At 37.9% G+C, this 14,101-nt stretch overlaps 1 protein-coding gene across 2 annotated transcripts in view; it reads right to left on the minus strand.

The window, feature by feature from the left end:
* Nucleotides 1-14,101, minus strand: part of Togaram1 (TOG array regulator of axonemal microtubules 1) — a 64,595-nt gene that overhangs the window by 18,928 nt on the left and 31,566 nt on the right. For both annotated transcript variants that reach the window (XM_057782758.1, XM_057782757.1), the window contains 6 exons: nucleotides 11,353-11,528; nucleotides 7,927-8,080; nucleotides 5,944-6,097; nucleotides 3,466-3,571; nucleotides 2,868-3,103; nucleotides 260-418 (listed from right to left, as the gene is read on the minus strand). In XM_057782758.1, the coding sequence (XP_057638741.1) occupies nucleotides 260-418; nucleotides 2,868-3,103; nucleotides 3,466-3,571; nucleotides 5,944-6,097; nucleotides 7,927-8,080; nucleotides 11,353-11,528 (985 nt within the window). The remainder of the gene's footprint in view (nucleotides 1-259; nucleotides 419-2,867; nucleotides 3,104-3,465; nucleotides 3,572-5,943; nucleotides 6,098-7,926; nucleotides 8,081-11,352; nucleotides 11,529-14,101) is intronic.

The following is a 14,101-nucleotide window of genomic DNA, read 5'->3' on the forward strand; positions in this document are numbered from 1 at the left end:
ACTGCCTGGCCTAAGGCCTTATTTCTAAAATTTAGGGGCCAGCAAGATGATTCAGTGAGTAAAGGCACTGGCTTCCAAGCCTGATGATTTAATTTCAATCCCCAGAACCCACATAATAGAAAGACTGTCCTTCAACCTTCACATGCACATCATGGCACATATATGTCATGATATGCTCATGTGTCACACATACAAAATGAGCAAATGCAAATTTTTAAATCAAACAAAAAAGACTTAGCAAATATTACCAATTATTCACCTGGTTTCTTGTGAGCTATCTTGAGCAAACTTAGCAGCAGCAGGCAGTAAGCGTTCAGCCATATCCTTTGTTCCAGACAAAATACGCTCTGGTTCCATAAATTCTACTACCTCTGCCAAATGCTGGGCTGCACATCTTCTCACTGCAATGTGCAGATGGCTGCAAAGCAAACACGACCATGCAAATCCACGTTGAGGCATGAACTATTTCCAACACACGAAGAGTTTAACAAGTTGGATAAAAAAATTAACCATTTGTCATGGGGCAGGGAGGTTGCAGGGGCAGAGAGTTGATACGAAGGGACGGGGAAATGAATGGGATAGAGATGATGTGAAAGAAACAAAGAATAAATAAAAAGAAAGAAAAAAATTAACAATTTCTCATTAATCACCTGAAAGGCTGAAATGACAAATGATTCACATTAGTTATCTCTACCCAAGAAGATACATCAAAACTGTCAAGTCTTTTTTATGTATTAAGACTTGTTTTACAGCCTATATTGTGATTAATTTTAGAGAAGATTCTATGGGCTTCTGCAAAGAATATATATTCCACACCTCTGAGATGGAATATTCTGCAAACAGCTATTAAATCCAACTGGTCTGTGTTGTTATTGTTATTATTATTATTAGTGTGTGAGAGAGACAAGGAGACGTGTGTGAGTGTGGAAGCACACACTTCAAAGTGCATATGTGGAGGTGAGAAGACAACCTTCAGAACCTTCAGGAGTCAGTTCTCTTCTTCCACCATGGGATCCAGCTATAGAAATCCAGTAGTCAGGCTTGGCAGCCAGCACCCTGCCCTGCTGAGCCAGCTCATCTAATGAAGTTTCTTTGGTGAATTTTAGTTTGGTTGACCTATCAAAAGACTTGAGTAAGACAATGAACTTGCACACTGGTACTGAACCAAGACCTTTTTGGCCTTTCATTTCCTTTTAGTGTTTCTCTTCTGAAGTTAGGAGTATCAACATTAAGTGCATTTGCTACTTAACAGTTTCTTGATAAACTGTTCCCTTTATTTATTATTTATTATTCTGTATTAATCATTATCCCTTCTGGTTAGTTTTGATTTGAATACAGTTGGTATCAAAACAGCTACACTAGCTTGATTCTGGCTTACATTTGCTTAAGATGTTGACATCCATGTTTTGCCTCTCAGTTGGTATCTTTCCCAGTGAGGTGTGTGCTTCCTATGAACAGGTATGGATTTGGTTTTTAATTTCGTCAGTTGGTCTGCTTCTTTCATTTTTATTTATTTATTATTTATTTTGAGACAGGTTTTTGCTATATAGCTCTAGTTAACCAGTACCTTGCTAGACAGGCCAGGATGATTTCTAACTCAGACGTCTGCCTGCTTCTGCCATCCAAGTTCTGGGGTTAAAGGTGTACGGCAACACACCCAGCGTGATCTGCATCTGTTAAATGGTGAATTGAGCCCATTTCTATTTACAGTTCCTATGGAAAGGTTGGCAATTCGTAATGGTTTTTGTGAACTGGCTCTGGTTGGTTGGACTGTTGTTAGTTCTTCTCTTTCTCCCTAATCATATTGGGGCTTGACTGCTTACTGTGCCAGACGTGGTGGGTTTTCTCATGTCATCTACTCCTCTCATGAAATGTATTCTTTTCAGTACTCACATGAATGAGACTTTCTTTCTCTTTAGTGTATAGTATTCCTTGAAGTATTTTCCTCAGCGCTAGTTTGGTTAGCATGAATTGCCTTAGTTTGTGCATTATGCTGAAATCTCCACGTTTCTCCATCGGGTTTAAAAGATAACTTCGCCATATATAACAACCAAGGTTGACAATTATTTACTTCTACAGCTTAAAATATATCATTCCACATTTTCTGGGCTTTGAGTGTTACCAATGAGAGATTTGATGTTATTCTCATGTGTCTGTCTTTTTAGGTAAGCTGGTGTTTTCCCCTTCTAGGTTTGTTTTTGTTGCTATTATTAAAATCATTCTCTTAAGAATTTGCATGTGTTTCTGAGCACGTGTGTGGGTATGTATGCTGTGTGAAGTGTGGAGGTCAGAGGACGATGGTGAGAATTGTTTGCATCTTGCACCCTGTAGGTTCTGAGGATCACACAAAGGTCATCAGGCATGGTGGCAAGAGGCTTTTGCCAGCTGAGCCCTCTTGCCAGCCCCTTCCTCATAGCTTTTAATATTGTTTTCCTGTTTTGCATTTTGGACAATACTTTTATTAGCATTTATCAACTATACATAATAATGAGGTTCATAACAACATTTTACATCTTGACTATGATTCATTATGGAGAGGTTTCTCTCGATCATGTCTATTTGAAGTTGTAAATGCCTTTATGTTGTGAGTTGCATTTCCATACCAGGCTCAGAGGCAGCTTCTAGCCTGCCATCTTACCCTAAAGAAGTGATAAAGATGACTGACAACAGTTAAACTTTACTTAGCTCCAGATTTTGAACAAATGTAATATTATTAAAAAAACAAATTTATGGCTCTTTTCCTGTTTAACATATGATTTTTTATCATGGAAAAATTATTTTTGCAAAATTTGCTTTTATCCTCACTGTGCACAGAAGTATAATTTGATTTTTAGTTTAAGGGTATTTCAAGATTATTTTGACATTACCTTTGTCCTCCATTGATAAGAGCAATGACTGCACGTGCAGGAGTGACATTATTAACCATAGCTCTCAATGCCTTGTCCACATCTTCTCGTATGAATGTGTTAGACTCTCCAGCCTTGTGCAGCAAAGCTCTTACTGCAGTATCTAGCTCTTGATCCATGCTCTTCCTCAGATACGTGAAGAGATCACTTAGGCACACCACAGCAGCACGCGACACCCCAGACCGTAAATTTTTCACCTAAAAAACAACTTTGAAACGTGAACTTCCCCCCACATGTCAGAAATGCAGCAACATCACTCTGGAATGAGTTCTGACATTAAAGTAAGATATCTGATTATATGAACTTGCTCTGTAAAAGCTTTGCCTCCCCAGTGTTGGGATTAAAGGCTTGCATCACCATACCTGGTCATGATTATGCATTATTATATATCCTCCACATCAACATCAAATAACTTTTCAAATATTACAAATTAAGAAAGCCCTACTTCAAATATAAATACACTCAAAAATGTATTTCAAACTGTCTAAACAGTTTGAAACTCAAATAAGTGTATGTAATTTTCTAATTAAACAACACTCAATTTATCTGAAAACATTACCTCTTGAACTACTGCAAAGTTTGTTTCGTGCAACTTTGTGTTCAACAAGTCAGAGTGGAAAGCAGCTAAGCATCGGATAAAATTCAGTCCCTCCATCTTCTTCTCCCTATGGATAGACAAATGACAAAATCATCTTTCAAATGGGATTTAATTAGAACAGAATCTCAAATGTTTTTTTGGGGGAGGGGGCAATGAGGAAACAATTGCTTCCTTAATAGTTAGTAATCTTAAAAATCCAAGTAAATAACTTTTTTCTTTTTTCTTTTGGTTTTTCTAGACAGAGTTTCTCTGTGTAGTCCTGGCTGTCCTGGAACTTGCTCTGTAGACCAGGCTGGCCCGGACCTCAGAGATCTGCCTGTTTCTGCCTCCTGAGTGCTGGGATTAGAGGTATGTGCCACCTCCACCACCACAAATAACTTTTAATAGCAAAAAACCAACATGAGTCAAGCTAAGGTATTATTTCAGTAAAAGTACCATCTTTTTTCTGGAAAGTAGAGACAAATAACAAATGAAAGTTAAGAAAAACAGTGAGAAAAAAGCTAGCTGTTAGCTCGTTAGTGAGGAAACAACTCAAAGCAAGAGTTGATGGTTTTCTTTCCTTTTTTTGCGGGGGCGGGGTGGGGGGATTCGACATAGGGTTTCTCTGTCCTCAAATTAAAAGAGATCTGCCTGCCTCTGCCTCCCAAGTGCTGGGATTAAAGGCGTGCGTCACTATCGGCCAGCTAGATTTGATGGTTTTCATCTTGTAGGTATAGAGAATGGGAAGTATGGAAGAACTTTAGCTGGTAATGTTGCTCTGTTTATTGTGTGTACTATCTGTGAGCATGGGCATATGCCATGCTATGTATGTGGAGGTCAAAGGGTTCTCTGGAAGCGCTGCTAGTGTTCAACCTCTGAGCCATCTTTCAAGCCCAGACTTATTTTATATATAAGCATGTATATGTACACATGTGAGTGCAGGTGCCTACGGAGTCCAGAAGAGTGTGTCAGATCCCAGGGAGCTGTAGTTACAGTTGACTGTATTCTACCACATGGATACTGGAAATCACAACCAAGTCTCTACAATAGCAAACAAATGTTCTAAACCAAAGATCCATCTCTCTAGCCCTAGACATTTTAAAATTCATATATTTTTTTTTGTCTTTTGCTTGTGTTTTTCAGGGACAAGGAATTATACAGTCTAGGCTGCCTCAAACTCATTATGTAGCAGGGTCTGGCTTTGAACTCCTGACTTTCCTGCTTATACTTCCTGGATTGCAGGAATGCACCACCTCAACATCTCTAACATACAATAACAGAGTTGAGTACTCAAAACAGAGACATCTGTTATCTAAAAATATGTGCTCTCTGACTCTTTACAAGAAATGATGACTAAGGAAAGACTGCCCCTGATGTACAAAACAATGGTAGCTTAAGCAGGGCGGTGGTGGCGCACGCCTTTAATTCCAGCACTTGGGAGGCACAGGCAGGAGAATCTCTGTGAGTTCGTGGCCAGCCTGGTCTACAAGAGCAAGTTCCAGGACAGGCTCCAAAGCTACACAGTGAAACCCTGTCTCAAAAAGCAAGCAAGCAAACAAACAAAAAAAGTAGCTTAGAGAACATCAGAGAACTTAATTCCATTGTACTCCTAAAGGAAAACAGAATAAAAGAATCACAAGGTATTACAGCAGGAAAAGAACCAAGAGACTGATTGTTCTAAGCAAAGTAAAAAGTTTTCCAAGAGGAGAGACCAAGAAATGAATAGTGTAGACTTAGCAAAATAGTGACTGTAGTTTTAGTGAAAGGATTCCTAATTGAAAGCCAATTAAAGAAGATTAAGAAGGTGAACATAGGATAAAACTAAAGTTAATGGGTCACCCTTTTTTTGAGAACATTCAGTTTAAGGAGGAAGGTAAGTAGAAATGGGAAATGCAAACAGCTTATGGAGATTTATTTTGAAATTATAAATATATGTTACAGCACACTTTTGGCATGGGGGTTCACTGGGGATTGGTTTACAATCCAAGGGCCTGGCACATGTCAAGCATATGCGTTACCACTGAGCAATACCCCAAGTTCAACAGCCCAGCTTGATGTTGATGAGCACAGTCTAGCAGAGGCAAAGGGATGATGAAGTGTAGAAGGAACTAGAGTAGAAAATGAGGGGAAAAAAAGCAGCCAGCAGATACTCCAGCACAAACACTGCCAAGTATATATAGCATTTGGTATTTTCAATGATCTCAATACTGCAGTTGTTTCTAAGTTGCTTATTATACATTATATTTCAAATGAATTATGAGATATACAGTCTAATGCCAAAGGTTTTGCATAACTCACAATAAAGCTAAAATATGTCTTTATGGTATATAAGTTAAAACATAACTGTTAATACATCTGAGGCAGAAGTAGCAACATTAGTAAGTTCAAAAGAGTCAGCTGCCTAAAAACTAAAATAATCCCAATGATACAGGAATAGCATTAAGAACGGTGTTGACTTACCAGTCCTCATCAGCTAGAAGCCGTAAGGCTTCTGTCAGGGCTATTTCTGGTTTGGAAAACGGTCGTAATTCCAATGAATCCATTATCTCTGGACTATGAGCGACAGAAGACATTCTTTCTTTATACTGTGGAATGACTCCGGGAGATGTTTCCCCTAAAACAAAACATTAAATAAGGCAACAAAGAACCTTTACTTAAAGGATATAAACACACTCAACTATAGATATTAAATGAGTATTTCCTCATATAACATTAGTAGCTTTAGTTTGTTAATACAAAGACTTTGCAATAACTTCAAATCACATCTATTTAAAACTATATCTTTTATATTAATTTTTTTCATATAAAATCATTTTTTTCTCTTATAAAATACTGCAACTGGAATATCCTGGTAAGACTGACAATTTCAATAACTAAGAATGACACAGAGCAACTGAGTTGTAGCATTAGCAACATAAGGAAGATGTACATCCAAAATTATCTATATATGTCTGTGAACATGAGTGTGTATATGTGTACACATAGTGCTTGAGAGGCAAGAAATGACCATCAGATCCTTTGGAACTGAAGTCACAGACAGTTGTGAGCTGCTGTGGGATGCTGGAATGAACCAGGTCATCTAGCCAGTGCTTTTAACCACTAAGCCATCTCTCCAGCTCTTTCTCCTTGGCTTTTATAAGATTAAAACATAGTGAAATTACTTGAGAATATTAATAGCTAAACTTCACAAATGCCTATTTTAACAGGTTGTAAGGTGATGACTTTAGGTAGCAAATTTACATACCAACACCTCCCATTTGATTAGCTCTATTCACAGAGGATTTCAAGAGGAGTTCTGCACTTCTTGCATATGCTAGACCTTTTTATTTTTACTCTAAGAAAATTTTGTGCTCAATTATATTTATACATTAATTTTCTTCTATTTCTTGATATGCACTTTAAACTCAACATAAATTTAAAAATGAAAATACAGTCTACGAAGTTTAGTTTAACAAAAGTAATTAAGAAACACTACTTAATGTTTACCAAAACTCACAAAACAGTTCAATTTAACCTATTCTTTTTTGCTAGTTTGTTCTATACCCAAGAACTATCCATTGGTCTTAAAGGCATCCCAGGAGACGACTCTCAATAAAGTACTTGACCTGATTTCTATCCCTAGGACCCATGGAAAAAGATGGATGTGGCAGCACAGGCCTCTGATCTCAGCCCTGTGGAGGCAAAGAGAGAAGAATCCCCACAGCTGTGGCCAACTATTGTAGCTGACTCTGTAAGATCCAGGTTCAGTGAAGACTTCAACTCAAAAAACAAAGTAGAAAATGACTTAAATGTCAACCTCTGACCTCCATAAACCCATACACAAGTACATGAATACAAACACCTAAGTGCACTCACCTGAAAATGAAGACACACACACACACACACACGAACACTCAAAAGCTATGCCCCAGAATTCATGGCACCTACTCTTGCCTAAGTGTAAAATATATAGTAAAAAAATACTGAAGGACAAATAGAATTGATGGTCAATAGTGACTTACTCTTTTTAATTACATTTATTCTTGTGTACACACACCATGGTGCACTTTTGGAGGGCAAAGGATTACCTGTGAGAGTTGCTTCTCACCTTTCATTATGTCATCAGGTTTGGCAACATGTGCCTTTACCCTCTGAGCTAGCTCATTAGCCTTAGAGAGACTTTTGATCAAGATCTAACACAAACTCCACTATCTCAATGACCTCAACTATAACAAAGTGAAAGAGGGGTATCTCCAGTGAGTATGGAAGGGACTGTTAAGTCAACCTGGATATAAAAACAGTCTAGATACTCACATATATAAAAAAACTCAAGCCTGTTTCCAGTTCTTCAAGCTAATCAAAGGCAGAATCATCTACTATCCATCTATTCCACCGTTCTCTGTTACAACTGTATTGGACCTCGTGCATCCACATTAAATAACAAGCATTCGTAACATTACTTACGTTCAGATGTCATTTTCTCAGTTCCTGTATGTTTTATTCGTTCCCAGGGATTCAGCTCTTTCCTTTCACAATCTTTAGCATCAAAAAGCTCTTGTTCTTCTTTTCTCTTTTGTCTCATCTTGTCATAAGTAGATTTTGCAATAGAAACTTTAGTCTGCATGAAGAAGTTGAAATGTCTGTGCTGTGGAATAACCTTTCTGCACACTATGAAAATGTGTTGCTCTCGTTGTTAACAAAAAGCTGACTGGCTGATAATAAGGCAGAATTTTTGGGGCAGAGAGAATGCTAGGAAGAAGGCAAAGTTTGAGAAGTCGAGAGAGATGCAGAAAGAGGCAAGATGAACATGCATACAGTGTTGAAAGAAGGTGCCGTCAAGTGGCAGAGAGTAGATAAGAAATACGGGTTAATTAAAAATTTAAGAGTTAGCTAGTAACCAGCCTGAACTAGTGGCTGAGCATTTAAAATTAATACAAATTAATACGAAGCCTCCATGGTTATTTGGGAGTGACTGCTGAGCCACAGAGAAACTCCACCTACATATGGCATTTAAACTTAAATTCAAAGATTTTTAAAGGGAAAAAGGGGGATATGATATAGAAACGATAAAACGGTAGATTATCATATGTACCCTAATCTAAAAGACAGTAATCTCAAAATATTTTACATTGGTATGGATTTTGGTTTATTGATTAAATTTAAAGTTAATTTTGTTATACTGTATGTATGTTTCTACTCTTGCTTAGGGTATTGTGTTTATGCAGTTCATTTAAAATGTAATATATAATTAAGAAATATAGATTAATAGTCATCTATAATAGTCAAACTTATAGTCAGTCACATCAGGTATGTTTTTAGGGTCATACACGGATATATTTAGATAGTCTTCAAACACTTCAAATTCCTACAGAATATGACATTTAATATGCTTAATAACCTAAAGCTTTTCATGACAGTGAGACACATCTGCTCCTGAGAGCACCAATTTACTTCAAAAGAGAATAAAGGGCATTGAAGAAACTCCATATGGGGTTGTTTTCTTTATGGCAAAAACTGGACCAGCAGGATGCAAAAAAAGCAACTAACAAACTTCTTCAGTCCTTCAAAATTCCCTGCTTCTCAGAGATGTCTGTCAAATATACTATGTCTGTAGGCCAAAGTTAGATGCCCCAATGAAGAACTTTGGGTAACTGTCCAGGCAGCCAGATGTCCCTGTCGTTAAGTAACATTTTACCCTTCTGGGATCTTTGTTGGAGTTAAAGACTAAAAAATTAAACTTATAGTTTTCCTTAGTTATGATAAAAAGTAAATTAGGTATAAAACTTTAGACTCACAAAGATAAGATAAATAATAGAGTATTTTCTCTAATTTTGCAAAATATAAATGGACTTGATATTGTAATTTTTACTTGATAACTGCTTTTGTTATATATAATTTTACTATGCTAAAGTTAAAACTTTTTTTTTAATTAGACAAAAAGCAGGAAACACTATTGAGTAAATCCTCTGTACACTGTGAAAAGATATTGCTCTCATTGTTAAAAAAAAGCTGATTGGCCAATAGCTGGACAGGATTTAGGGACAGAGACAAATGGCTGAGAAGAAAGCTAGAGTCTGAAGAGTCAAGAGAGACACATAAAGAAGCAATATGAACGTGCTGTGTTGAAAGACGGAACCTCCACGTGGCAGAGGGTAGATAAGATATATGGATTAATTTAAAATGTAAGAATTAGGCCGGAAGCCGGGCGGTGGTGGCGCACGCCTTTAATCCCAGCACTCGGGAGGCAGAGGCAGGCGGATCTCTGTGAGTTCGAGACCAGCCTGGTCTACAAGAGCTAGTTCCAGGACAGACTCCAAAACCACAGAGAAACCCTGTCTCGAAAAACCAAAAAAAAAAAAAAAAAAAAAAAAAAAAGAATTAGGCCGGGCGGTGGTGGCGCACGCCTTTAATCCCAGCACTTGGGAGGCAGAGGCAGGTGGATCTCTGTGAGTTCGAGACCAGCCTGGTCTACAAGAGCTAGTTCCAGGACAGGCTCCAAAACCACAGAGAAACCCTGTCTTGAAAAACCAAAAAAAAAAAAAAAAAAAAAAAAAAAAAAAAAGTAAGAGTTAGTAACAGGCCTGAGCTATCAGATGACCATTTATAATTAATAATAAGTCTCTGAGAGGTTATTTAGAACTGGCTGGTAGGAGAGAAAAGTCTGCTTACATGTCTGGAAGTATTCAGAAAGTTTAACATTTAAAATATCTTTATCTTAGAAAATTGTGTGGGTGTGTGTGCATAAAGAGAAAGAGATACAGAAGCACGCTAAATGTCTATATAAAGCAAATAATACTTTTTGTTTTGAGACAGTTTGGTCTTGGCCTCCTATAGCCCAGTTTGGCCTTGGTCTCTTTATGTAGTTGCATTACTGTGAACTCATGGTTCTTCTGCCCTTTCTTCTAAAGTGCCAGAACTACCAGTATACATATCTGATCCCAGACCAACTACACGGTTTTCAATCCTTATTTTAGAACTCCTGAAATCTGAAAGAATTATATAGTGCAGATATCCAACAAAATTCATGCTTAAGAGTATCAGTCTGTCACTGTTGGAATATATACACAACCATAGTACATAAAGCATAGGTTCAGCATAATATATATATATATATATATATATAACGTTATATAACATATAATATATATATATAGTGTATATTAGGTTCCACATAAAACATATTACATATTATGTTATATACTATATATTTACATATTGTATATCAACTATTTAAGTGATTAAAAATCAGAAATTTCAATTACCTAAAATTTTAATCAAGTGTGGAGACAGCTCTGTGGATAACGAGTATGTTATTCAACTTTACTGTTCAAATGGTGGCGACACACATTTTTAATCCCAGCACTCCAGAAACAGAGACAGAGAGATCTCTATGAGTTCAAAGCTAGTCTGGTCTACAAAGTGAGTTCTAGGACAGCCAGAGCTGTTACATAGAGAAACCCTGTCTCAAAAAACAAAAAAACAAAAACAACAACAACAACAACAACAACAACAACAAAAAAGAGTGTGCTGTTCAAGCTTGCTGAACCCAAATAAAGCCAGATATTGTGCTACATGCATCTATAACTCCAGTTCTCCTACAGCAAGATGGGAAGAAGAAACAGGAGAATCCCCAGAAGCTGTGCAACAGCTAGCCTGGCTTACACAGTGCAGTGACAGAGGTGCTCCTTAAAATAAGGTGTAAATTGCAGACCGACACACAAAGCTATGTTCTGGCTTCCACATCAGCATGTGTATGCGTGTGCGCACACGCAGACACACACACACATACACACAAAATAAAATTAAAGTTGCTAATTAAAAGATGTTTGCTATCCCACAGCTCATATAAAGAAAATAACAACATAGCTAAAGATTACTAGAGAACCTTACATCTTTGTCATTTTCAACATCAAGATATGACGGGGTATTTTGTGGGACTGCTCTTCCATAAATCCCTGAGGGCGGTTCAATGCTTGGTTTCACTGAGAATGTATCCTCATGTTCCAAAGAGGATATCACTGGTTGGTTGCAAGTTGCTGGTGCTGAATTTGGATTTCCAAATACACCTGCAATCAACCAAACAAGAAGCAATTATAGTCTCTGTAATGGCATTCCAGGTAACAAATTTTAAGGTTTTTCATTTAACACATGGTAAAACATGTTAAATAATCATGAAGTATACAAACAAATATCCCACCCATGTAAGAAGACAGTTGTTCATGAAGATATAGGTCAAAATTGGACTTTTAAGTGAGGTTCAAGGGAAGACTCATAAGACTGCTGTGAACTAGGTGTTTAAGATGATTTTTAAGAGCACAACTTTAAACTGGGATTTGTTTACACAAGGAAGAAAGGGAAGCATAAATCCTGAGGTAGGGACATTTATATGGAAATCTGGACAAGTAAAAATATGTCCATGGATATAAGTTGTGGTTTGAATGAGAATGGCCCCCATTGGTTAATAAATTTTAATGTGTGATCACAAGGGAGTGTTGCTATTTGAAAGAATTAGGAGGTGTGGCTTTGTGGGAGGAAGTATGTCACCGGGTGAGGGATGTGAGGCTTTAAAAGCCTATGCTGAGCCTAGAGTCTCTCTCTTCTTCCTGCCTGCAGATCAGGATGGAGAACTCTCAGTTCTTTCTCCAGCACCATGCCTTCATGTTGCCATGCTTCTCACCATGATGATAATAGACTAAATCTCTGAAACTGTAAGCCAGTTCCAATGAAATGTTTTCCTTTATAAGAGCTTCCTTGCTCATGGTGTCTCTTCACAGAAATGGAACACTGACCAAGATACAAGAGAAATTGAAATTACAGACTAAATCTTCAAAATAGCCTAGAGGTAATTTGAAGAGGGTATTTAATGAGATTATTGAGCAAATTATTTGCAATGAAATCTATTTCATAATACTGAACAAAAAGATGCATTCCTAACTTGTTATGCCATGTTTGGCTTATCCCTGGGAGGCCTGCCCTTTTCTGAAGAGGCAGCACGGATTAGGGGAAAATGGGAGTGGGGGTACTGAGGACGAAGGGAAAATTTTGGTGAGGATGTAATATATGAGAAGAAAACAAAAAAATAAATAAAGGGTGCCTTCCTTGCTGTTTATCTTGCTACATCTTAGCTTCTCAGAGAAGGAGAGCAACTTCAGAGCACCACGTTCACTCCACTCTGCTTCCTGACTGCACACACAGTACATAAGTGACGATGGCTACAACACCTAAACATTACAACCCAAACTGGCAACAGAACTTGGTAGTATAATCCACATGGTAATTTTGCAAGCAAGCAAAAAGAGATAAGTAAGGCAAAAAGTAAGGGCCATGGAAACTTGTGTCAAGATTCCAGAAAATTTGGTATCCAAGTAGTGTGTGACAGGAATAGGTTCCCTGCAGGCAGCTCCTTGAGAGGCTGCGGAATGAAACTGGGTTCTCCAGTCTCAGGTATTTGAACACTTGCTCCCCACTTACGGATACTACTTGGGGAGATCTTGGAGGTAAGGCCTTGCTGGAGAAGTATGCCACTAGAAGGGCCAGCTTAGAGGGTTCATAGCCTTGCCTACTTCCTGTTTGCTGTCTCTGCTTCCTGATTCTACCACCATGCCTGCCACATGCTGTCATGTCTTCCTACCATGGTGGAATGCTATCTTTCATAGTCTCTGCTTCTGTTTCTGCCTCTTTGAGTTCCTGCCTTGACTTCTCTTCATGATGGACCTGTAACCCTTTCTTTTCCCAAGTCAGTTTTATCACGATAATAGGTACCACGGGACAAGCTATGAATGTGAAGGCTAATTTGTAATGGAGATTGTAGAATGTTAGGGATCCCAGCACCAAAGGATTATTTTTTTGAGGAATGCATATTTTTTTATGTATGCATGGAGTGGAGCTGGCCTAAGAAGAAGGCAATGTATTGCAAGTGGCAGAGTTGGAAAGACAGGGCTACTCAAAGCCAATGGCCTAGATATTGTGATCACAAGCCACAGATGTCAGACACGTAGCTGCATGATTTGGTGACAATTGTGTTGGGTTTTTGTCTTGCTTTGGTTCCATCTTTCCTTGGCTTCATTACTCCCTGTTGAAATGGGAATGCTTACTTTGTGTCATTGGATATTAAAGTATGCAACATGGTTTTTATCTTATTTTAAAATTTATTTATTTTTTTACTGGGGTTCATGCTAACAGACTGTCTTCAGTCTCAGAAGAGATTCTGAACTTCTTAATGGTAGGACTACTGGAATTTTGTTAGTTGGAATAAATATATTTTGTATTATGAGATGATCATGAACCTATCAGGCCAAAGGTGGAATGTTATGATTTAAAGTGATGTGTTTGAGCTGGACAGTGGTAGCACATGCCTTTTATCCCAGCACTCAGGAGGCCGAGGTAGGCGGATCTCTGTGAGTTCGATGCCAGTCTGGTCTACAAGAGCTAGTTCCAGGACAGGCTCTAAAGCTACAGAGAAACCCTGTCTTGAAAAACCAAAAATAAATAAATAAATAAGAAAATAAAAAAATAAAAGCCCATAAAGTGATGAGTTTGAATGTCAAACTGACAAAGGGTGGACTTGTGATAGTAAATCTACTCGACTGAAATTGTGATCATCTTGGAAACAATAAGGACATTTCCAGAGAAGTCTAAC

The sequence above is a fragment of the Chionomys nivalis genome, chromosome 10, assembly GCF_950005125.1.
Source record: "Chionomys nivalis chromosome 10, mChiNiv1.1, whole genome shotgun sequence".
NCBI classification, from domain to species: Eukaryota; Metazoa; Chordata; class Mammalia; order Rodentia; family Cricetidae; genus Chionomys; species Chionomys nivalis.